The sequence below is a fragment of the Humulus lupulus genome, chromosome X, assembly GCF_963169125.1.
Source record: "Humulus lupulus chromosome X, drHumLupu1.1, whole genome shotgun sequence".
Taxonomy (NCBI): domain Eukaryota; kingdom Viridiplantae; phylum Streptophyta; class Magnoliopsida; order Rosales; family Cannabaceae; genus Humulus; species Humulus lupulus.
Genome location: NC_084802.1, coordinates 18,043,153 through 18,070,704, shown reverse-complemented (window position 1 = coordinate 18,070,704; position 27,552 = coordinate 18,043,153). Strand labels below are relative to the sequence as shown.

Sequence of the window (27,552 nt, the reverse complement as noted above, 5' to 3'; positions counted from 1 at the left end):
AGCACCGTTGAATGTTAAAAGGAATGCTTATTAGCATTGTCATTCATCTATGCATGCTAGAAAATTCTTATTAGCATCCTTCTTACCCTTGGATGTTAAAAATTCTTAATGGCATTATGTTCTGTATATGCACGCCAAGAACGTGCTTATTAGCGTTGTTAATGTTTGTAAATGTTAAGAACGTGCTTATTAGCATCTTGTTTGAGTATGATCATGAATCGTCGTGCTTATTAGCATGATTTAATATGTGTGAATTACTGGGATGCTTATTAGCATTGTCTATGCTTGTGAGTGCTTATGCGATAGGTTTTGAACCGTGGATTAACATGGGATATTGTTATTACTGCCTGATAAACCGAGTCATTGATTGCAGATAGACTTGGAAGTATGCTTCCAGGGAAATCTAATGAGCCAGCCGGCGCTGAGAATCAGGTTGGAAGTAATGAACAGGGTCAGAACCCACCGTCAGCTCCTGAAAACTGGCAACAGATGCTTGCTGATATGCAAGCTAGGCTGCAGAGACAGGATGAAGAGCTTCGCCAGTTGAGGCAACAGTAAGTTCCGACAGGGAACGCTGCATCAGAGGCCCCATCTACTACTCTAGTACCGGTCATACAGCAGCAAACAGAGTTAGAGAACTATTGGGAGTTAGTGTATGAACGATTCAGGAAACAGCACCCTCCAGCTTTTTAGGGTAACGCAAATCCACTCAAGGCAGAGCAGTGGATGGCTATGATTACATCTATCCTAGAATTTATGAGGGTGATGGGCAATGAGAGAGTGGCATGCGCCATGTACATGTTTCGAGAGGATGCCCGAATTTGGTGGGAGGGGGTGTCCCAGACTAAGGACGTAACCACAATGAACTAGGAAGAGTTTAGAACTCTATTTAATGTGAAGTATTATAATGAGGCCATTTAAGCTACAAAGGATGAGGAATTTAGTAGACTGTTGCAAGGGAGTATGTCAGTGACAGAATACCCCCTAAAGTTCAATTTATTAGCCATGTTCACTGTAGAATTGGTACCCATTGATGGGACGAGGAAGGAAATGTTCCTTCAGGGGCTACAACCTATGATAGCCCGGGATGTCAGAATTACCACAGTACCTAGAGTGACGACATACGCTCAGGTAGTAAAGAGAACCCTTACTGCAGAAGGCGCTGAGAACAAGATTTGGCGCGAGAACGCGGCCATAAAGGATATGAGCAGGACAGAACCTCCGTTCACAGGATTAGGTAAGGGCGGAGGCCCCAATGACTAGAAAAGAAAAACCCCATATATTTTTTTGGCTTCCGGTCCTGATAGAAGGCCACGTGGGGTTCAAATTGGCTGCCAGGGCAACAATGAGAACTGGAAGACATATCTAGAGTGTGCCAGATGTAGAAGACGTCATATAGGAGAGTGTTAGGCGAAGTCCTGCTTCTTATGTGGGATTGTGGGGCATCTCAAGAAGGATTGCCCAAGGATGAAGAAGGAGGAACCAAAGAAGGCAAATAGCTCAACTCTAGCTCGGGTGTTTGCATTGACGTAGGCTGAGGCTGAGGCTGTGGCTGTGGCTGTGGCTGTGGCTAGGCCCTCAATGGTCACAGGTCAGCTTTCTAGTGCTAGCATTTCTTATACTATGCTGATTGAATCCGGTGCTACACATTCTGATGTTTCTAGTAGGATAATTGATAGACTGTGTAGGTCATGTGATTACTTTGTTGTGGGGTTTGGGACGTTATTACCCACTGGGGAGTTAGTGGTTTCCAGGAGATGGGTCAGATCACTTCCAGTGATGGTGGAAGGTAGGGAATTGTCGGTTGACTTGATAAAGTTGGTTATGATCGACTTTGATATGATTTTGGGGATGGACTCGCTAACTAGATATGGGGAAACCATTAATTGTAAGAAGAAGATGGTAACCTTTGAGCCTAAGGGTGAGGACCCCTTCGTATTCGTTGGCACTATGCATGGACCCTGAGTACCTATGATTTCAGCATTGGGGGCTAAAGACCTATTGCGAGGAGGTTGCCTAGGATTCTTGGCTAGCGTGGTGGATACCACTTAGGTCATGATAGTGGGACCAGAAGAGATTAGGTTAGTTTGTGAATTCCTAGATGTGTTCCCAGAGGAGTTACCAGGGTTGCCACTGCACAGGTAGATAGAATTTGTTATTGAGCTAGCACCAGGGACAAAGCCAGTGTCTAAGACACCTTATAGAATGGCCCCAGCAGAGTTGGGGGAACTGAAGGTACAATTACATGAGTTGTTAGACTTGTGTTTTATCAGACCCAGTTTTTCGCCATGGGGTGCGCCAATCCTATTTGTGAAGAAGAAGGACGATTCTCTGAGGATGTGCATAGACTGTAGGGAACTGAATAAGCTAACCATTAAGAACAGGTATCCTCTGCCAAGGATAGATGACTTATTTGACCAATTTCAAGGTAAAATGGTGTTCTCGAAGATAGATCTTCGGTCTGGTTATCACCAATTGAGGATCAAGGAGGAAGACATACCAAAGACAACCTTTCGTAAAAGATATGGGCACTATGAGTTCCTCGTCATGTCATTTGGTTTGACTAACGCCTCGACCGCATTCATGGATTTCATGAACAGGGTGTTCAAGGACTATTTAGATCGATTTGTGATCATTTTTATCGACGATATCCTAGTATATTCACAGTCAGAGGAAGAGCATGAGCAATACCTTAGGTTGGTCTTACAGAGGCTGAGAGAACACAGATTATTTGCAAAGTTCAAGAAATGTGAGTTCTGGTTACCTCAGGTGACTTTCTTGGGTCACATTGTTAGTAGAGATGGAATCAAGGTAGACCCAGCTAAGATAAAGGTTGTTAGGAATTGGATGAGGCCAAGGAATGCCTCTCAGGTAGAAGATTCCTTTTGTTGGTAGGTTATTATAGAAATTTTGTGGAAAGATTCTTAAGGATAGATACTCCACTAACTTAATTGACACGCAAGAGTCAGAAGTTTGCGTGGTCAAACAGATGTGAGAACATCTTCCAGGAGTTGAAGCAACGTTTGATTACTGCCCCAGTCTTAAGTCTTCCAACAAATCAGGAGAAGTTTATGGTTTATTGTGATGCTTTGAGACAAGGGTTAGGTTGTGTCCTTATGCAGGTAGAGAAGTTGATTGCTTATGCATCACGCCAATTAAAGGATTATGAGCAGATGTATCCTACCCATGATCTGAAATTGGCAGCAGTTGTCTTTGCATTAAAGGTATGGAGGCATTACCTTTATGGAGAGAAGTGTGAAATATATACTGACCATAAGAGCCTCAAGTACTTCTTTACACAAAAGGATTTGAATATGAGACAGAGGCATTGGTTGGAACTGGTGAAAGACTGTGATTGCGACATCCTTTATCATCCGGGGAAAGCCAGCGTGGTAGCAGATGCTCTAAGTCGGAGAGGTCTAGGGCAATTATACAGTCGAGGCAGATATCCAAGGAGTTGGCAGAGGATATGACCAGGGCAGGGATTAAGCTAGTAGTGGGCCAATTAGCCAATATTACCCTGTATTTTACTCTTTTAGAAAGGATAAAGGAAAGTTAGCTACAAGAGCCACAGCTGGTGAAGATTAGAGAGGACGTCCTAGCTGGAGTGGCTAGGGACTATATAGTATTTGATATGGGTTTGCTGAGATATAAAGGCTGGATCTATGTTCCAATGGATACTGTTATCAGACAGGAGATTCTGAATGAATCTCATACTACCCCGTACTCGCTGCATCCCGACACCATGAAGATGTACCAGGACCTAAGAACTTTATATTGGTGGCCAGGATGAAGAGGGACATAACCGAGTATGTGGCCAGGTGTATGACATGTTAACAAATCAAGGCTGAACATCAGAGACCAGCGAGGCTGCTACAACCCTTAAACATCCCAGAGTATAAATGGGAAGACATCACTGTGGATTTTGTGGTGGGGTTGCCCAGGACGGTGGGTCAGCATGATTCAGTGTTGGTGATTGTAAATAGGTACACCAAATCAGCTCACTTTTTACCAGTGAAGACGACTTATATTGTTGACCAGTGTACAAATCTCTTTGTGAAAGAGATAGTACATCTTCATGGAGCTGCGAGGTCGATCATGTCAGATTAGGACCCCACATTTACTTCCAAGTTTTGGGGAAGTTTGGAGAAGGCAATAGGCACGCAACTAAAGTTTAGTACAACTTATCACCCTCAGATCGATGGTCAGTCTGAGAGGACTAACCAAATATTGGAGGACATGCTGAAAGCATGTGTACTGGACTTTGAGGGGTCCTGAAGTATATATTTGCCTCTGATAGAGTTTTCCTACAACAACAGCTACTAGGCGACCATAGGAGTGGCTCCTTATGAGATGTTGTATGGTAGGAAATGCAGACCACCTATTCACTAGGATGAGAAGGGTGAATGTAGATACTTGGGTCCTGAGGCAGTTCAGAGGACCAATGAGGCTATCGAGAAGATTAGAGCTCGGATGCTCGCGTCACAGAGTAGACAGAAGAATTATGCGGATCTGAAGTGCAGGAACGCGGAGTTCTAGGTGGGAGACCATGTATTCCTTTGAGTCTCTCCACTGAAGGGGGTGAGGAGGGTTGGGAAGAAGGGCAAGCTAAGCCCTACGTTTGTAGGACCTTTTGAGATCCTGGTGCAAATCGGTCAGGTGGCCTATAGATTGGCCTTACCTCCGGCATTGTCAGTTGTGCATAATGTGTTCCATATCTCAAAGCTACAAAAGTATGTATCTGATGAGACTCATGTACCGAGCTATGAATATTTGGAGCTGCAGACAGACTTATCCTTTGAGGAGCAGCCAATCCAGATATTAGACAGGAAGGACAAGATCCTGAGGAATAAAACTATACCTTTAGTTAAGGTGTTATGGAGGAACAACAAGGTCGAGGAGGCGACCTGGGAGTTTGAATCAACCATGCTAAACCAGTATCCTGAGCTGTTCAGGTAAAATTTCGAGGACGAAATTCCTATAAGGAGGGGATAATTGTAACACCCCAAATTCCCTAATGTGGCTTAGTGCCTAGATTAGGGGGTCGGGAGGCAATAATTGTATTAATTGTGTGCTTATGTGTTATGAGCATGTCATTATGTGAACTATATTATAATATAACTACGTTTGCATGTTTAGGAGTATTAAATATGCATGTAGACTTGTTTATTATTAGAAGGGCATTTTCATAAATTAGACCCGTTGAGGGTATAATTATAAATATATATATATGTGTGTGTGTTATGATTGAGACCACATTATTTTGTGAATATTTTTGGGTTATTCGGCATAAGGCGGTCCAATGAGCAAGTTAGTGGAAAAGCCACAATGGGGTTAAATGCTTGGTTCGGGGTGAGCCTAGGGGTATTTTGGTAGTTTAGTACATTATCGGGGTATATCGGGTAATAGGGGATTAAATGGTTATTATTTGGAGATAGTTGGGGATTTATAGGAACACCTGAGGATTTGGCGGGAAGTGGCAATTGACGGGATTGCCCTTGGTGACACTAGAGGATTTAAGATAGTCTTGAGGGTATTTTGGACCTTTTTAGCAAAGTGTTGAGCTTGGTCTTAGGCAGCTGAGACTCTAGAGTCACTTAGAAAGAAACAGAAGGAAGGATCACCAAGTCTCAGCTCTTACTCTCTCTCTACCTCACAGTTCTCTCTCTCCCTCTTCTTGAAGCTTGGAAGTTGTTGAATTATGGGGAAACTTTAGGCCAAAGAATTGAAGAGTTAGGCTTGTTTTACTTGGGGATTAGCTCAAGGGTAAAGATATCACAGAGGTAAGGATTCAATTTGATTTCCTTATCTTGAATTCTGCTGTAACTTTAAGCTTGCATGAGGGAATGAACTTTGGTTTGATTTTGAGAATTGGTGAAGATATGAAGTTGTTTATAGGATTGTTAAGATGACTAGGCTGTATGGATAGGAAATATAGACTCATTTCTAGGTTTAAAGAATGATTTGGATGTGAATTGTTGGTTTAGGCTCGGGGAAAACGTATAAAAAATGAACGACATTTTTGGGTTTCGAGGCTCAAGCCACGACCCTGTTCATCAGATGTCGTGGCCCATTTGAATGCAGAGACCTGGGGCCTCCGAAATTTACCCAAGCTTCGCAGCATAGGGTTTAGCGCGCCGCGGCCCATGTCCTTCAGTAGAGAGGGCTTTGCCCTCTGACTTGCAGCAGGTCGCGGCCCTAAGGGGCGAACTGCGTCTCAAAATAAGAAAAAAAGGGGAAATGAAGGTTTAAATCTCAGGAACTCAAACGTTAAGGCTTGGGAAGGATTTTACTACCAAGTTTAGTAGAATTCAAGGTCCGGGAGGCTAGAATATTATTTCAAAGTTATTATTTGATTAAGGCTTGCTGGATTGTTATTTTTGGGTACATTGTGACTAGATTTATGTTAAAGCTCAGATTTGAGGACTGTGCTCGAGGGTCGTTCATTGGTAGCCTGTACTTGGACCAAAGGTAAGAAAACTGCACCCAACACGTGAGATACATGATTGGGGCTTGGCCCATTTGTTAAGTGTAAACGTGATTAGGGCTCAGGCCCAGCTGATGAGCATAATTATAATTTTTCCTGTGTATATCTGTTTAGTATACTATAATGCATTGTATCTATGTGTATGATGAATGTATTATGTGACTGTTCTTTATGACCGGGGAGCTCGGTTTATAAGCCAAGGATTTGTCTGTTATATCTGATTAAAGCCTGACCTGCTAGTCAAAGGTATATTTGGAAAAATGGGGGCTCGGCTTACAAGTCGAGGGTTTCTAGGGCCCGACTTATAAGTCGAGGGTTCTTAAGACTTTACTTATAAGTTGAGAATTTGCATGACTCAGCTTATAGGCCGTGTTTGGTGTTATGCACATTGAGCGCAGGCCGTTGTGGCTAGGCCACCCTGGGAGTGCCTTATGCCCTTGACTGGCTCGGATGCCATATGAATAAATGGGAGTGCAACATGCACTTGTGTGACTCTATGGTCACTCATATGTACAATGTGTATGCTAGTTCCAGTTACTACTATTAAACATGCAGTTATATTCTGTGAACTGTCTGATCATGTTTCTTGCTTTGTCTTTTGGCTCACACATGCTTTGTGCAGGTAAGGGTAAGGAGAAGCTTGGCCAGCCATGAGTTGGAGAGCGATAGCAGTGATGTGTACATATGTAGTCCTCTCGGCCACTACGGTCGAGATATCGCAGGGGAATTAGGGTTGGACCCTGTTTTGTTGCTTAGGTCGGCTCGTTTTGTAATCCCTGAGTTGTAATGGAATTTTTAAACTTGTATTTTGGGATCATATGTAAATACTAAAGTTTTGTTTAATGGAAATGTTTATGTCTTGACCAAAATTTTAAATACTTGAACCCTTTGTGGCTTATTCACATGTTTTAGTCCAAATGACTCGTTTAGCGAGTCTTGCACTAATTTTAAACACACTGGATAACGAACCCTAATTAGCAGGCCGTTACAGGTTGCCTAATCGATAGTGCCACAAAGTGTCAGAACAAATCTTAGAATCAGAAAAATTAAATATAGTAGAAAAAGAAAGTGTGGATGGATCCAGATAGTATAGGTTTCCAAGTCTTTCACCCATCCCAATTGGCACTACTTGAGCATTGTCGTGAATCACACATTTATCAGCAAGAAAAAGGAAAGAACAAGAAGCAGATTTGGTTAGAGAATTAACAGAAAGAAGATTATATTGGAAATCAGGAACACAAAGAACATTAAAAAGAGTAAGATCAGGAGAATGAATAACATAGCCAATAGAGGAAATCTTAGTATTTGACCATTGGGTAAAGTAATAGAGGTAATAGAACTATTGGCACTATTATGATAAAACAAGGTTAAATCGTGACAAACATGGTGCGTAGCAGCTGTATCAATGATCCAAGTTATTTGGGACAACTAGTATGATGAAACAAGGCTAAATCGTGACAAACATGGTGCGTAGCACCTGTATCAATGATCCAAGTTGTTTGGGACAAAGAAAGAGATGTACCAATAAAATTGGAGACTAGAGGCTGGTCAGCGAAAGGTGAGGACGAAGAAGAAGTAGGAGGCGAAACTTGAACTTTCTGGGCAAGAAGAGAAATTATTTTCTGGCACGTTGAGGAGGAAAGATTGGAAATCAAGTTAGAATTTCCCGAATTATCTTCATCGAGTTTATTATGAGACCCATAAAAATGAGCAGCTTATTTTTTAAGAGAGGAGGCAGTGGGACAACCTTTGAACTTGTAGCCTGCAGGATAGCCATGTAACTTGTAACATTTGGCCATAGTGTGAACATCAATGCCACAATGATTGCAAACAATCTTTGGTTGTGTTTAAGATGCACTCCCAGCAAATTGGCCATGAGAATTGGAGCTGATGTCGGCAAGGTCTAGCCGAGGATTAGAGAGACCTATTTGTCGTTCTTCTTGGATCATGGCATCATAGACTTTGTTGATGTTGTGTATGAATCATTAAGTCGCACAAGAAACTCAAGAACCCGATCTTGTTCTTGATAGTCTAAGAAAACCTTCATTGCGCCACAACTACAAACAGGCTATGGGTGAAATTCTTTGCAAAGATCCCAAAGGGATTTGAGTTTGGTGAAGTAAGTCGTGACATCATTAGAACCATGAACCAAGGCTTGCATAGAACATTTGACTTGAAACACTCGGGGACCATTATTCTGATGGAAACGATCATGGTGCTCGGACCACATGGCAGCGACATCATCCAAATACATGATGCTATCGACAATATCAGGAGAAACGACATGGAGAATCCAAGAAATAACCATATTATTACATCTATAGCAGATATCATAGTCATCATCAGTCGGATCTGGTTGTGGAAGCTTTCCATTGATAAATTTGAGTTTGTTCTTGGCAAGAAGAGAAAGCATCATCGAACATTTCTAGGAGTTGTAATTTTTACCACCAGTAAGGATCTTGGAAACAAGATTTGCTCCTGGATGATCGCCATTAGAGAAGTAGTAGGGGCTTCGAGTATCTTCCGTAGAGGACCGATTTGGTTGATCAAGAACTAAGAAAGGGTCATCGTCAGTAGAGGTACCTGGATCGTGGTGGGTTTCCTCTGAGTGTCACTAGCCATGAGAAATCGAACAAGGAATCGAACAAGAAGGATGAAGATGAAGGAAGGTTCGGATCTATGCCCAAGGCGTTGATACCATATTAGTTATAAGAAACCAGAGAAAGAAAATGAGAGGGAAAAAAAATTGTATATTGAAAAATAAAAAGGGTTATTACAAGTCTGACCAGAGTTGTCTTTTATATAAGCTACTGTTAAGAGGAAATTAGTTTCTAATATGTAACTAATCAGCTAACAACTTCTTCACTAAACTAACAGCCCAAACTAACTTCAAAACTAATTCTAACAAACATCCTAGCTATTGAAATAAACAATAGTAGAAAACTAGAAATTTTCAAAGTTATATACATTTGATATAGGGAAGACTGATGAGTCGAAGCTGGGTTTTACAGACAATAAGTATATGAATGGTTGTAATTATTCAGAAGACAAAATTTTAAGAGATTTTAGTTGTAATTGCTTTGAAAAATAATACATATTTTAAAAGTCCTAATTTTGAAGGAAATTTTTTGACAACCGTACCTTTGAAAGAAATATTGTAAAAATGTAAAATTGATAAAAAAAAACATGAAAACTAATTATTTTTTTAAAAAAATTTCTATATCTCTTCTATCTTTTATATAAAAAGTATATATTTAACGAATTTTTTAGTTTTGACGATTTTTTTTTACTTTAAAGAAATATTACAAATATTTAATGGAATATAATTTAAAATTTAATTAAAAAATATATTTATTAATTATATTAATATAAATTCAAATATTATAAAATATCATTATTATAATATTTAATACAAAACTAGATATTTAATAATTATATTAATATAAATTCAAATGTTATAAAATATTATTATTATAATACATTTGTTTATTTATTTAAAATTTATATAACAATCAAAAAAATTTAAATAAATTTTTTAAATAAAACTAACATGTATTGCACATTATTTGTATCTAATAGTAAATAAGTATTTAGAAATACGAGAAGAATAAATTCATGTATATAATTAAGTAAGATATGAGTAATATTGCATACATTTTTTATATACAATGATATATAATAAATATTAAGATCATACTGAACATTTTTCATTACAAAAACCAACTCTTGATAAAATAATAAGGTATGATTAATTTTAATGCAAAATACACATAAAAAAATTTATACCTTCATACCATATGATATAGTGTACTGCTCTTGGTGTAATTTTATATTGGGTCTTACATATTTTAATTTAAAATAAAATAAATAAACTTAGTACTTAATTACATCAATTAATGTATAATAAATAGACTCAATACTTAATTACATCAATTTATGTATGATTACGTTGGGCACCACAAATATCATGTAGCAATGCTCTAAAAAAATTATATACAAGAGAAGTAGTTTTATAACATACCTGTCACTTTCCAAATCGTAAATCTGATTGAGGCCATTTATGTAAATATGGTATAGTAATATAACCACTAAGCCTTGGAATGCATCAAACATCAATTGCCAGCTAAATAGATTTGGGTTCTTTAACAGCTCTGCTCCAAACAAAGAACTACGTACAAGCAACAAGTACAAAAACAAAAATCTATAGGTAAGAAACAAATTAATAAAAACTTATTGAAGTATATTGCATCAGAAAAATAAAATAATACATGTATATATAATTTAAATTGCTACTTACGTGCATATGATAGATACTGCTACAAATGGAATGGGCCTTACGAATTTCCACGAAGCATGTCCAAAATTTGAACCTTTGGTAACTATTGTACTAGGAAATTCACTTTGATGAGACCAAGCCTAGCAGCACATTATATTTCAATTAGAAATTTATATATTATGTTTTTCATAAAATAATAATGGGTCTCATGACAAAATAACTTATTTTTTAAAATTATTTTGCAATCTAGTATGATTTTGATAATTTTTTACAAAATGACATCTGACAATTTAGACAGCTAGTCGAAAAGTTTAGACAGTTGACACTACAAGAAAAAAAGTCTTTTGCGGCGACATTATTTGCGGCGATCTTTTTTCGCCGCGAAATTTCAATTTCGCCGCTAATAATCTTCGGAAATATTTTTATAGATTTATGGAACTATTTGCGGCGAAAGAGAATTATTTGCGACGAGTAGATCGTCGCAAAAAGGGTTTAGATTTGGTAGGAAATACTCCCGCCAATCTGATTCATTCGCAGGGATATTTGCGGCGAAATTTAAGGTTATTTGCAGCGAAATTAGTCGCAGCTAATGAGGTCAAAAAATTGGTCAACCATTTCAGAGGGGAAAATTCACTATTATTTTCATGAGGTTATTTGCGGCGAAATCATAAGTATTTGAAGCGAGATGTTCGCCGCTAATATTTTTGAATTTAAACAAAAAAATTATACTTTTTTCAACAATTTTTAATTTTTCTATATTTTAACTACAAAATAAAATTTATTAAATATTTTGGTTTCAAGAAGTTAATAATTTTAAAGAAAAATATAACTTTTGTTTTACTCTTTTACAAAATAAAATTTTTCATAAAAAAATATTTTAGGTTTAGAAAATAATTAACTTTGGTGTTAATAGTATTTTTTTTTTGGATTTTTTTTAACTTTTCTTTCAATTTTTATTTCTTTCAATTTTCTCTTTGTCTTTCTTGTAAACTCTTACAATAATTTTTTTGAAAATAAATAAATAAATGGGGTTTGATTGGCCGCGATCGAGATCGATCTGTGCATTTTGAACACTAAACTCAACAATAACACTCTTGATTAATACTAATTATTATTCTTAGAATACCCTGAATAGCGATCCGACCATTGATTAAGTCCGGAATAGTCCATAATCACTCAAGGTTGTCTTAGAATACCACATATAGTTGAGATCGACGGCGATCGAGACAAATCTGTGCATTTTGAATACTACAATCAACAAGAACACTCTTGATTAGTGTGATTATTATTCTTAGAACACCCCGAATAACTATCTAACCGTTGATTAGGTCTGGAGTAGTCCATAATCATTCAAGGATGCCTTATAATACCACATATAAGTGAGATCGACGACAATCGAGACCGATTCATGCATTTTTAACTCTAAAGTCAACAAGAACACTCTTGATTAGTGCGATTAAAATTCTTAGAACACCTCGAATAGTGAACTGATCATTGATTAGGTCCATAATAGTTCGTAATCAGTCAAGGATGCCTTAGACTACCGGATATGGGTGAGATCGACGGCGATCGAGACCGATCTGTGCATTTTGAACACTAAAGTCAACAAAAGCACTCTTGATTAGTGCGGTTATTATTCTTAGAACACCCCGCATAGCAATCTAACTGTTGATTAGGTGGAGAATAGTCCATAATCACTCAAGGATGCCTTAGAATACGACATATAGGTGAGATCGACGGGGATCGAGAGCCATATGTGCAATTTGAACACTAAAGTCAATAAAAACACTCTTGATTAGTGCGATTATTATTCTTAGAACACCCCGAATAGCGATCTAACCGTTGATTAAGTCTGGAATACTCCATAATAACTCAAGGATGCCTTAGAGTATGACATATAGGTGAGATCGACGATGATCGAGACCGATCTGTGCAGTTTGAACACTAAAGTCAACAAAAACACTCTTGATTAGTGCGATTATTATTCTTAGAACACCCCGAATAGCGATTCGACCATTGATTAGGTCTGAAATAGTCCATAATCATTCAAGGATGCCTTATAATACCACATATAAGTGAGATCGACGGCGATCAAGATCAATCCGTGCATTTTGAACACTAAAGTCAACAAGAACACTCTTGATTAGTGCGATTATAATTCTTAGAACACATCGAATAGCGAACCGACAGTTGATTAGGTCCAGAATAGTCTGTAACCAATCAAGGATGCCTTAGACTACCAGATATGGGTGAGATCGACGACGATCGAGACCGATTTGTGCATTTTGAACACTAAAGTCAACAAAAACACTCTTGATTAGTGTGGTTATTATTCTTAGAACACCCCGCATAGCAATCTAACCGTTGATTAGGTCCATATTAGTCCATAATCACTCAAGGATGCCTTAGAATACGACATATAGTTGAGATTGATGGAGTTCGAGACCGATCTGTGCATTTTGAACACTAAAGTCAACAAGAACACTCTTGATTAGTGCGATTATTATTCTTAAAACACCCCGCATAGCGATCTAACCGTTGATTAGGTTCAGAGCAGTCCATAATCACTCAAGGTTTCCTTAGAATACCACATATAGTTGAGGTTGACGACGATCGAGACCGATCTATGCATTTTAAATACTAAAGTCAACAAGAACACTCTTGAGTAGTGCACTTATTATTCTTAGAACACCCCAAATAGCTTTCTAACTGTTGATTAGGTCCAGAGTAGTCCATAATCACTCAAGGTTGCCTTAGAATACCACATATAGTTGAGATCGATGACAATCGAGACCGATCTGTGCATTTTGAATACTAATGTCAACAAGAACACTCTTGATTAGTACGATTATTATTCTTAGAACACCCCGAATAGAGATCTAACCGTTGATTAGGTCCAGAGTACTCCATAATCATTCAAGGATGCCTTAGAATACCACATATAAGTGAGATCGACGACGATCGAGACCAATTCGAGCATTTTGAACACTAAAGTCAACAAAACACTCTTGATTAGTGCGATTATAATTCCTAGAACACCTCGAATAGTGAACCAATTGTTGCTTAGGTCAAGAATAGTCCGTAATTAGTCAAGGATGCCTTAGACTATCACATATGGGTCAGATCGACAGCGATCGAGATCGATTTGTGCATTTTGAACACTAAAGTCAACTTTTTATACAAGGGCTTTTGCGGCGAAAGAAATTTTCACGAAAAAAATGGTGGGAAAATTTCCCAGCTTATTTTTCACTAAATTATTTGCGATGCATTAGGTAGTATTTGTGGTGAAATTTTTGCCGCAAATAATATTAGGGTTTTAATGGAACAACTCCGTTTTGCTGATTGCTTATCACAGCCCCACATTTGTGGCGAAGTCCTAGGGAATTTACAGGGAAATTTTTTGCCGCAAATAAAAGGCTTGATATATGTTCCAGAAGCCTTTCTTCTTCCTCATTTCTGCGCCACACTCTCTCTCCTCTTCGTTTCTCTTTGCAATTCCGAGAGATTTCTACCGGAAACCCCACCTCCGAACCCCATTCGACCCCACCCGATCCCACCTGCCCCACCCCGACCCCATATGCCCCACCCTCGTCACAATCCGGCCCTTTTCATCTTGAAAAGTCTAAAAAAACTCTTTCTCCAAAAAAATTTCAAAACCCAATTTTTTCACAACCACCACTGCCGCCGGAAATAGTCCATCACCACGCCAAAGTCACTGCCAACACAGGTATTGTCCCTTTAACTCTCTCATTTTTTTATCCATTTAATTTTTTTTATGTATAATCACTCTTGCTCTCATTGTATTGTGTTGCCGCCACCACCACCGCTAAGCCGGAGCAATGTCACAACTGCTCACTACCGAGAAATCACCGATGCCTAGATTGCCCACTACCGATAGGTACATATATATTTGGTTATGTTAATATTTTTATAAAAAAATTAATTATGTTATAATAGGAAAAAATGTTATTGTGTTTGGATTATTGATTTCATTTTAATATTTATTTATTTATTTAGTTAAAATTAATTTCGAAAGTTTGATGTAAAATAATTTCTAAGTTTGATTTGTTAGGATAAAATTTTGTTGTTTATTTAATTTAAAAGTATGATGTTAGTAATATGAGTAAAAAAATATGTTGGTTTGAATTATTTTACTAATTTATTGTATTAAATATTTTGTATGTTTTGGGACTGGATTTAAGTATTATTTGCAGGGTTTTAAATTTTGGGATAGGTAGAAATAAGCTGTTATGCTGCCGAAATTTGAGTAGATTTTTATTTAATTAAATTACGAAATAACTATAATAAAGTGAAAGTTTAAATTAATGTAAGATTAAATTAATTAAATAAATTATTAAAATTAAACTTTAACAATAAAATTATATTTTAACATTTAAAGAAATAAAATAAAATATTAATAATTAAAAAACTTATAAAAATTAATGTTTAATAAAATTATGAATTATTATAAAATGAAGGTTTAAATTAATCTATTTAGATAACTTAACTTAATAATAATTCAAATCAAATGTTAATAAATAATAAAATTAGATTTTAATAATTATAAAAGATAAAAAAATAATATGTAAAAAAATAAAAATAAAAATTAATCAAAATTTTCTATAATAATTAATTTAAGAAATGAAATAAATTTTTTAGTTTAAAAATTAATATCAATCATTATAAAATTAATGTAAGGCTTAATTATAGTTTGGAAACAATGCATTGTCTTATCGTTAAGTTGCTGAGACAATACAAAGCAAACACTGAGTTCCTGTCTCAGTGCCTTCCTCCTGAATCCTGTCTACCACCTCAAAAATGAGATCAAATGAAGTAACTCAATGGTGGGAGATGTATGCGGCTACACCTTCACAAGCTCCACCACAACCTCCATATATGTTCGGAGATGACACGACTACATATGTTCCCCTGCAGTCCCACCTCAATCTACATTTAGAAATGGCACGTCTTCGTCAGCACCTCCGCCACGATCTCCATCGCTCTCAGTCATTCAGTTTTCAGAAGACAGTGACGATGATGATGCAATCAACTTATGATAAATTATATAGTATATAAATAGTAGTGTTTATTTGTTTTAATACTATTAAGACAATTATTAATATTAGATTGTATGATCTATTTTCTTATCAATTAATGGAGACTACAATTCTGATTTAAAATTTATTATATATGTTGGCTGCGTTTTTAGCCAACGACGTGAGAACGTCAATGCTGACGCGGTTCTTCGCCAACAGGTAATTAAGAGAAGAAGAGAAAGTGATTAGTGCTGAAAGTAGAACCGTCACAGATATGAAATCTTAAAGGATGAACTTGGTGACTCAAGACACGTTTTTAAGTGGTTCAAAGGTTAAAATCCTTCTACTCCACTAGTCAATATTATTGATATATTCTGATTATTTGGTTACAAAGTATATCTCTTCAGAGACTATTTGTTCCAACCCTTATCAACTCCCAGGGTCTCCATATTTATAGGAGAAGGCACCTCAAGTCGGTAGGGAGGTCATCCCATGACCTTCTTATTTGTCATATCAACTCTGTGACATTCATGATTAATTCCTAAACCTGACACATAAGTATGGTCAAATCGATAGGTAAGAAGATAATGGGCCGCACGGCCCAACCCAGCCGTGGGTGTCTGAATACGCACGTTCCTGCTGCGTGTCCGAAAAGTCAGGGAGATATCGGACACGTGATGTCAGATATAGGCACGTTTATCTTGCGTGTGTTGACTTTACAAAGGGTCAGAGATCCAGGAGCAGCTCGTACCACGAGCTTCTCCCCTGACCCGACCTTCGGCCTTCGGACTCCTTCCCCCAGTCTTGGGCAACCTTGGCGAGTTCTTGAGGATACCTCGAGCTAATAGAGTACGAACTCGAAAACAGGAGCCCTGGCCTGGGGGAATTTACGGACTAACCATGATTAGTCCGAGGCTCGACCTGCTAATCAGCCCGTGGGAAAACCAGGGCGTACAGTCAAATACGACAAGCCTTCAAGAGAATGTAAACGACAACAGACAGTTTATGAACAGAAAGATAAACAACACAAGAGATTTTATAGTGGTTCAGCCCCGATTGTCGGTAATAGCCTAATCCACTTAGAGTTGTGATTTATATATCTATACTCAAGATCAGATGGACTGAGCCAACTGAGTTTCTTCAGTACAAATTGTGAAAATACAAGAGTTCTCTCAAATATCAGCACTTTCTCTCTCTAGAATCCACAGACCCAATTTTCTCTCTCTAGAAAGAAGAAGCATAAAGAAGCTCCTCTCTCATCCCATAAGCTCTCTATTTATAGGCCTGGGATCCTCAACTGATATCCCCTTACGATAGAGATATTTTATTATTCATCTTATATTTATATTACAAAGAAACATTCAAAATTCGAAATGTAACAAACCCCCCATTTGTGGGAAGAATGAGAGATTCCCGCGTATGTTGTTGAAGCTGTCTCTGGGAATCTTGACTTAGTCTCCTCTAGCTAGTTGATCCACCTCCTACTGACCACCCATGCAAGTGCTGGTCGAACGTGCATGGTGGTAGGACTTGTGCATGGTGAACATGCACTTCTCTCCTCTAACATGGCACTCTCCTCTAGCATGCCATGTTTCTCCTCAGACCAAATTCTTGGGGTCTCCTCGGACCAAGGTGGTAGGACATGCACTTCTCTCCTCTAACATGGCACTCTCCTCTAGCATGCCATGTTTCTCCTCGGACCAAATTCTTGGGTCTCCTCGGACCAAGGTGGTAGGACATGCACTTCTCTCCTCTAACATGGCACTCTCCTCTAGTATGCCATGTTTCTCCTCGAACCAATCTCCTTGGCTTCTCCTCGGACCAAGGTGGTCCGAGGCAATCTCCTTGGCTTCTCACCTCGGATAGGTCCGAGGCAACCTCCTTGGCATCTCACCCCGGATAGGTCCGAGGCAACCTCCTTAGCTCTCCTAGGATCACTCTCTTGGCTCTCCTAGGATGCACTCCCCTTAGCCTCCTAGGATGCATTCTCCTTAGCCTCCTAGGACCAAGGTGCACTTGGCTTGGTTATGACATCTTTGAAGCAGTCTAAATTCTTCGTCAGTCTACCGGGTCACTTTATCACAACTCTAAGGAGTCAATGTATTTATTGACTATTAACGTGTCTTTTACTGACCATGCACTGCTACTTGTCACATTTATTGCCACGTCATTGATTTCCAATTTTTGGGTATAACAATATATTAAATTAATTTTTTTAATTTTTGTTACACTATTTGCGGTGAAAATATATTGTATTTGGGGTGAATTATTTAAAATTTTCGCCGCAAATAAAGGTCAATTACGACAAAATCCAGAATTATTTGCAGCGGTTTTTTTGCTGCAAATAATAGTTTAATTCAAACAACTCGTTGAAAATTTTAGTCAGCCGGTCGAATTTTTAGACAAACACAATTTTGTAAAAAAATATTAAAAGTAGGCTAACTGTCTAAAATTTTTGAAAATATTTGAAAATTTTGGACACATCTGTTTTAGTATATGTGTAGTTGATACATGTGTAAGTTATGTGTGAGTTATATTTTTTAAATGAGGTATATTTTTTCTTTTTGAAAAAATCTTTCTAGAACCGTAAAAAATAAGAACATACTAATGCGAAATAAAAATAAAGTAATTAAGCATGTGTACCGTAAGGGAATTTGGCCTTGGAAGATGACCGATTGAAAAAGGTTTCAAGCATTTGTGTTTTGCATAGAGCCCAAGTAGATGTGTTGTCTGCAACTTCTTGGTGGAGCAATATTTTGAAGGAGAATAACTACAACATTTGATAGGTCTCTGTGTTTGGTAATAAGATGAGGCCTTGAGATTATTATAACTATTATTACTTGGGAATAATGAAGTTGGATAATAATAATAATTAGGTTTAAGTGAAAGATTACAAGCTGATGAGAGCTCCATCTCAACTGGAAAGAGAGAGAATAACAGACAAATATGAGTAGCTAATAAAATGAAATTATTCGAAAATACTGTGTGAAGGGATAGATATACTAACTTTACTTGTATAGAATAGAGGAATGCCTAGATAGGGCAGTCTGGCTGAGTATGGATTACCTAACTATCTAATTATTATTAGGTTTTAATTGTTATAAAAATATTATTTCAAAGATTCATTTTATTTTAAATAATAATATCGGCACCAAAATTAGGTATCAAAACATTACACCAACTGATGTAGTATTGTTTTTTAAAACAGTAAGTTCCGCATGAAATAAATTTGATTAGTTAAATAAAACTGTCACGTCATTTGTTGTTATGTTTTGGTGCACATATCATAACTCTTTTATTTTATATCTATATAATATATTATATGAATATATGTATATTGTAATTTTTTTTTTCAATAGCTAAGTCATTAGAATGGTTATATTTTTAGCGACATGCCATAAAAAGAATTTTAATATGTCGTCAAAATATAACTTTTTATATTTTAATTTTGAATTTTAAATTATTTACAAATATAAAAATTGAATCTAATATTTTTGTAAATGATAATTATGTAATTGTAATTTAGATAAATAATTATTTATTAATTATTTTTACAAGTAAAATTACTAAATTATTTTCCATCATTAAATGTGGAACCCCAAATTAAACAAGGCCAATTAGGAGATATTGCAAGTTGTATAAGTTTGAATTTTTGAAAATAGTTTTTAATCTTAATTTAATTAAAAGTCACAATTTTGTAATTTTTAATCATTTAATGGATTTTCAATGAGTTTTTGTTTAATTTTTAAATATTGAAATAAATTTAAAAAATATTATTATTCTAGATCAATCAGAGGCTGGCATATAAACACTTGCCTGACACTTAACGACGATGTACTTATAGTTGCTACAAAAGTGTGACAGAAGACAGAAAGTATTTCAAAAAAAAAAAAAAAATTTTGGTATTTAAGTCATACAAAATAAAAAATTTAGGTTTTTTCATCGCCAGGTACTATTTAAAAAGAATTAAATATAGTATTAAAAATTTGGTGGCTTTCTAAAATTAGGAGCCTTCGATCATGGCTTAAGAGTTAAGAGTAGAGTCGGCTTCTAGAAATTTTCTAATAATAATGTCTTGGTACAAAAAAAAAAGTATACACTTTACAGCACCAAATAAAATTGTATTAAATGTCTAATACTTTCCACCAAACTTTTGGAGTTTGATTTTGGGTTATTTTTAGTTGTGGTCCTATTCTGTATATTTTATAACACTTAGGTCTAAAAAGTTAATTTTGTATCAGTTAAGTCCTTAATTTTTCTAAATCATATTATTTAGGTTCTTAAATGTTATTTTTGTTAAATTTTTTCTTTGAAAATACATAAAAAATATAAAATAAATGGTGAATCATTTTTAAAATGTTTGGACATTTAATTTATGACAATAACAAACATAACATGAGAAAAAAATATTTTCATGACCTTTTTAAAAATATTTAATATTTTTATAAATTAAATTAATGTTTTATTAAAAAAAATATTCTTTCCTACATTGTTGTTTTATAATTAATATTAATAACTATGTTATCTCCATTATCTTGATATTGTCAATTTTTATTATGATTATGCATTTTTATTTTATACATTCTTTTAATAATAGTATATATAAAATTATTTATGTGCATATATATATGATTATTTATAAGTTGCATTATAGAAAAAATTTGTAAAATAAAAAATAAATATGGACATTATAAATATTAATAATCTCGTGATAGTTCAGTTATTAATATTAAAAATTTATAAGAATTTTTTTAATGAAAAACTAATTTAATTTATAAAATCATTAAATATTTTTGAAATGTCATGAAAATATATATTTTTTCAATATCATGTTTGATATTGTTATAAATTAAGTAATCTAATTTTTTTTAAGATTGATTCACATTTTTTATATTTTATTTATGTATTTTGAAAGAAAAAAGAAATAAAAATATAATTTAGGGACATAAATGATATGATTTGAAAAGATTGGAGATCTAATTAATACAAAATTAATTTTCGAGATCTAAGTATTACAAAATATAAAAAATGAGGATTGCAGCTGAAACAAACTATTTAATTTTCTAACAAACTTAATTGGTAAATGAATTTAACTAATTCTTCTATACGTGCATAATTACGATATTATTGTATTGCATTATTGCAAATTCTCATTAGTTGCAAAACTATTAAATATGCTACCTCATATCAATATAATAATTTTTAGTAACCAAATATTATTTACCATTTTTTTTTCTTACAATTAAAAGTTACTCACTATTATACTGAGTAACAATTTTTCTTATGTGATTAAAATGAGATTTTTTTAAAAAAATATACTTATTTTTGTATTTTTTTGCTTTTTTACGGTCCCTAATTTTTTTTGTCAAAAATACTAACTTAAGTTATCAAAAATACGTTTTTAAAGTTTTATATTTACAAAAATACTGTGTCAATAAAACAACTAAAAAACAACACTAAGACAACAACTAAACATTAACCCACTGCATACTAACATGTTTTTTTTTTAAAATAAATTAAAATATATCTGCAAACAACTAAACAATAAATAGACATCAACACAACAACAGAACAACTATAAATAAACTTAAACAACTAAAAACTAACATGAAAAAACTATACATAAAATTTAAACAACACAAAAACAACAACCCCATAACAACACAGTGCAACCCCATTACATTTTAAAAAGTAACACGCTGCAATATAATTAAAAAAAAAACAACTAGAAAATAACAATTAGACAACAACTAGACATCAACACACTACATACTAACACGTTAAAAGACAACTGAAAAACAATAATTTGATAACAACGAGACATCAACCCACTGCATTAAAAAATAACTAAAAAATAACAATTGAACAACTAGAAGTCAACCTATCGCATACTAACACATTTTTTTTTTTAAAATTCAAAATATAATAATAAGAATGAAAGATAACATGTGACTAGATAAAAGAAACAAATGGAGAGAGAGTGGTAGGATAATAAGTTAAGAGAGAATGTAAGAAATAAGAAATAAAATAAAATTGGAATAAAAATAGAGATAAATCTAAACCACTAAAAACAAATGTGAAAACAATCATTCATAAATCTAAAACAATACAAAAATAACATGAAAACAACTACAAATAAATCTACACAATTAAAAAAAAATAACACAAAAATAACACAACATATATTAAATATAAACTAAAATTATAAGTATACTTAAAAAAAACATAAATTAAATTAATAATAAAAATACTAAAAACTGAAATTTGCAATACTCCCCCAAAACATTATAGCCCTCTATATACTATAATATATATATATTTTGTTATGAGGGCTATACTTTATATATGTATATATATATATTTAATATGCACATTTTTTTTGTTGCTTTCATTATTGGAAAGCATGCACTCAACTTTATGTGTATAATATATATATATATATATTCAATATGCAGAATTTTTTTTTTGTTGCTTTCATTCAAGAAAAGCATTCACCCACCGACTTAGCATGAAACTAAGAAACATCATAAAAATAAAATATATACACGATATGCATAAATATATATATATATAGAGAGAGAAGAAGAAGAAGATTGACATGAACCAAAATGAAAAGGTGGTGATCACACTAGAGAAATGATGACGGCAGATATGGCTAGCAAAAAAGTTGGTAAGAGAGTTGATGCCATAGTTACAGAGATAATAGTGTAAATGATGGTAACCAATCGACTCTTTCCATACGCATATCCCTCACACTCACCACTGCCTGGAAGTCTACTCCTCATCTAGCTAAAATCTTGTTCGTCGTTAACAGTGAAGCCGCTACCTCGGTGACATGTTCACAACTCTTGGTCTTTCTGTGACATGTTCATTGACCTCAAAAACAAGTTTATAAAATTTTGGATTGATCTCGGTGCTCCGCTCTGCAACAATCGATTGCTGGTCTTCATGACATCTCTCTCTCTCTCTCTCTCTTGATGTATGTTTCTCATGTAAGACAGTAATGAGTAAGTAATGGCAAAGATCAAATTATCATCTTATGTTTCGCCGCTGACCACCACCACTGTGGGAACTACAAAAATACACAGAAATGATGATAATGTCGAAAATACTTTATATTGCGGAAATGAAGAAATCAAAGGAAGGATTTTATTGATTGTGAATGTAATGAATTACAGAACATAGTACAATATATATAGCACAGTAGAAGTCGGTTAACAAACTTAACCGATATTCTTAACAACCCAAAATAACTAATCAGTACTGTAACTAAACAACTAACAACTAAAGGTAACAGCTGAATACATATAACCAATAATACACCAATTAACTATATTCTTGTTAGCCCCCCCTCAAGGTGGACTGTATAGATTATATACAGACATCTTGATGATGTGGGAATTGAGAGTGGTAGATGGTAAAGGTTTAGTAAAGACATCTGCAAGTTGTAGGTTGCTGGAAACAAGGATAAGGCGAATAGTGGAGTTGTTAATTTTGTCACGAATGAAGTGACAATCAAGTTCTATATGTTTAGTTCGCTCATGAAATGTGGGATTGTTGGCAATGTGTATTGCTGACTGATTGTCACAATAAATGAAAGCTGGCTTAGTTTGCTGTAGTTGCAAGTCGTTGAGGAGGTAATGAAGCCATGTGATCTTGCTCGCAGTTGCTGCTAGGGCCCTGTATTCTGCTTCGGCAGAGCTTTTAGAAATAGTAGGTTGTTTCTTGGTCTTCCAGGATATTAGGCAATCTCCTATGAAGATACAAAAACCGGTTGTGGAGCGTCGTGTGATAGGACAGGAAGCCCAATCAGAGTCGGAGAAACCTCTGAGATGTAAGGAAGAATTTGGTGAATAAAGTAGACCTTGTCCGGGACATCCTTTGAGGTATCGAAGTAGATGGTTTAATGCCTGTAAATGTGTGCTTCGTGGGTTTGTCATGAATTGGCTTAGACAATTCACAGCATATGTGATGTCCGGTCTCGATAGGGTCAAGTATAGAAGTTTTTCAATCAGCTGACGATATGAGGAAGGATTAGTAAGAGGTTCCCCTTGTTGATCATCCAGTTTCATTCGCGGATCCATGGGTGTTTTTGCTGGTTTGCAGCCTGCATAACCCGTGTCTTCGATTAATTGAATCGTATACTTGCGTTGAGAAAGAAACAGACCATCTTTTCCTTTGGCTATTTCAAAGCCAAGAAAATATCGTAAGGGTCCGAGAGCCTTGAGCTTAAATTTCTGATGTAGAGAAGCTTGGAGCTGGTGTAAAGTAGCAAGATTTGGTCCAGTTAGAACTATGTCATCGACATAAACGAGAAGAGAAATGAACTGATCATTTGTGCCTCGTGTGAAAAGAGTATAATCTGCCTGGGATTGCTTGAACCCTTCTTGGAGTAAAGCCTCGGATAACTTTTTGTACCATTTTCTGGATGATTGTCGAAGTCCATAAATTGATTTGTGAAGTTTGCAAACCAGGTTCGAATCTGTAGACAAAGAAGATGACAAAGTTAGTCCTGGTGGCAATTGCATATAGACCTCTTCATTGAGGTCAACATTTAAGAAGGCATTGTTAATGTCGAGTTGCAACATATGCCATTGTTTCACAGTGGAAACATCAAGGAGTAACTTGAATGTGACCATTTTGGCCACTGGGGAAAAAGTATCAAAGAAGTCAAGTCCTTCTTGTTGCGTGTATCCTTGAGCTACAAGTCGAGCTTTGTGCCTCTCAACGGATCCATCACTGTTAAATTTGATCTTGTATACCCAACAGCAACCAATTGCTCTTTTGCCTGGTGGGAGTGGAACAACAGACCAAGTCTTGTTGTTCCTAAGGGCAGTGAGTTCTGTGTTCATGGCATCTAGCCATTGGCTGAATTGTATTGCTTGTTGGTATGTCTGTGGTTCCTTTTGAGAAGTAACTGCAAGGATAAAATCCTTGTAAGAATTGGCTAAACGAGTGTAAGAAAGAAATTTATTAAGAGGATGTGGAGTAGAAGATTGATCTTGAATGGAAGAGTAACATTGAAAATCTTTGAGATAGATTGGTGGTCTAGTGAGTCTGTTTGTTCTTCTGGGAGGTGCAGCAGGTTCCCTAGATGGGCTGTTGATAGGATCAGTGGGAGTTGGTTGTATGCTAGGTGCAGTAGAAGCTGAAGCATTATCACTTGGAGACTGTAAGCTTGGTTCTGCAGGGTTAGCTTGTTGTGTAGGGTAATCATTTATAGGAGTATTAGTTATAACAGAAGAAGGTATAACAAGATCTGTAAAAGGATCAATGTTAGTGACATCATCATTTAGTTTATGAAAAGGATAAATGTTTTCATGAAAAACAACATTTCTAGATGTGAAAAACTGTTTAGAGTTGATGTCATAAAGTTTGTAACCTTTTACTCCCTATGGATATCCCATAAAGACACAAGTGCGAGCTCTAGGAGCAAATTTAGATCTATGTGCTGTGGGAGTGGAAGCAAAAACTAAACAACCAAAACTTCTCAAATAACTGTAGTCGGGTTCCTTTTTAAATAGCAGCTCAAAAGGAGATCGATTTTTCAGGTTAGGTGTAGGGGTTCTATTGATGAGAAAGGCAGCAGTCATTAGACATTCTGTCCAGAATCGAATAGGGATATGAGCTTGAAAGCAAAGAGCCTTGGCCACATTCAGTAAATGCTGATGCTTTCTTTCAGCAACGACATTTTGCTCAGGAGTTTCAACACAAGAAAAATCATGTAGAATACCATGTTTCTGGAAAAATTCTTTGAAAACAAGTTCAAGAGCATTATCTGATCTGAATTTCTTAATCATACAGTTAAATTGATTCTGTACATAAGATACAAACTGAGGAATAATATTCAAAGCATCAGATTTATGTTTCAAGAGATAAGTCCAAGTGAATCTTGAATGATCATCAACTAAAGTAAGAAAAAATCTGTGTCCAGAATGTGAAGTAATGTGGTATGGTCCCCAAATATCACAATTTATAAGATCAAAGACATTACAAGCAAAGTTATTGTTGTTAGGAAAAGGAAGTCTTTTCTGTTTTGCCAAGGGACACACATAGCAAGGGGAATCTTTGTGTAAAATAGCAGTGTTACAATTCATTTTATTTCTAAGTAAATGTAAGTACTTATGAGAAAGATGTCCTAGCCTAGAATGCCAAACATCAGCACTTATAGAGAGAATAGGAGAATCATTAGCTGTGGAATCCAGTATGTAGAGGCCATTCTTGGATTCACCTTTTCCAATCATCCTCTTGTGGATGGTGTCCTGTATGATGAAAGAATCAGTAAAGAATTTGACATAAAGGGCATTTTGATCAGTCAGAAAACTTACTGAAATGATATTGTATTTAAAGGTTGGCACATATAAAACATCATTTAGTGTTAGATGGGGTGAGACAGCAACTGAACCACTTTTATTGACCAATAATTTTTCATTATTAGGCAGCAGGAGACTAGTGGGAGTGACATTGCAGATAAATTGAAAAAGCTTGATATTAGAACAGATGTGTCTTATTTCTCCAGAATCTAAGATCCATGATCCATGGATAGGAAAAGAAGATATATTGGAGAGTACGATACCTGTGTTACCTGTTGAAGATATATGTTGGTCTGATGTGGCCATACCAGATTGTTGCACAGCAAGTAAGTTCAGGAGTTGCTGATATTGTGTTGAGGTGAGTTGAGGGAGAAGTGTTTGACTGTCACTAGCAGCAGCTCCAGTTTCACTGCTGGTTTGAATTTGATTTGCCATTTCATCTTTCCCTTTATTGTTCTTGTTGTAACCAAGAGGGTATCCATGTACTTTATAACACTTTTCGATGGTGTGACCATGAATATTGCAGTGAGTGCAGAAAGGTCTATTCCTCTTCTGTGGATATGACCTGTTTCCATTCGAATCCGATTTGCTCGAATTGTTCTTGTCACCTTGGAAGGCAAAGGCCATACTCGGGTTTTGATCAACTGCAGCATTCGAGTTTTCTCTCTGGTTTTCTTCTTGAGTAACCAGATGGAACACTCTATTAACTTCGGGCAGAGGGCCCATGAGGAGAATGCTGCTCCTAACTTGTGAGTAAGAATCTGATAAACCCATTAGGAATGACATGATATATTCCATGTGGTAGTGTTCTTGGAGCTTCTTGACACCACCACAGGTGCAGCTATTGCAAATGCAAGAGGGCCGGTATTGAGATAATTGTTCCCAAATAGTTTTAAGTTTGGTGAAATACATGCTAATTCCTTGGGTATCTTGTTTTAGATTCATCAAGCTTTTTCTTAAATTGTATATGTGTGGCCCATTCTTTTGATGAAACCGAACCTTCAGATCATTCCATATAGCTGCAGCAGATTCGTCATACAAGATACTAGAGGAAATTTCTTTAGACACAAAATTCAAGATCCAAGAGATGACAATATTGTTATTTCTAGTCCATGCATTACACAAAATAGGATCAGTAGGAGAAGGTTTAGAAATCGAACCATCCAAGAACCCGAGTTTGTTCTTGACTGAAATCGCCAATTGCATTGCTCTACTCCACGACATGTAATTATCTTGTCCCGTGAGTAGTTGAGAAACCAGTACATTACCTAGATTGTCGGCATGGTGAAGATAATAAGGATCTGATGGATCTTCCAGAGGATTCCTTTGTTGAACCATCTGTTGAGCTTGATTTCTTTGTACGATCGGAGTCACGGATTCTCTGATAGTGGTTTGAGCAGAGTTGTCTCCGATTGCAGCTGGACTTGGTTGATTTTCATT

At 35.8% G+C, this 27,552-nt stretch overlaps 1 protein-coding gene across 1 annotated transcript in view; it reads right to left on the bottom strand.

Moving 5' to 3' along the window:
• The window catches only part of LOC133807175 (2-acyl-4-prenylphloroglucinol 6-prenyltransferase, chloroplastic), a 31,018-nt gene extending 12,231 nt beyond the window's left edge, over positions 1-18,787 (bottom strand). Inside the window, exons 1-3 of the mRNA XM_062245346.1 lie at positions 18,443-18,787; positions 10,785-10,903; positions 10,509-10,655 (exon numbers count right to left, since the gene is read on the bottom strand). Coding sequence (XP_062101330.1) covers positions 10,509-10,655; positions 10,785-10,903; positions 18,443-18,712 — 536 coding nt within the window. The 5' untranslated portion in view covers positions 18,713-18,787. The remainder of the gene's footprint in view (positions 1-10,508; positions 10,656-10,784; positions 10,904-18,442) is intronic.
• Between the last annotated feature and the right edge of the window lie 8,765 nt (positions 18,788-27,552).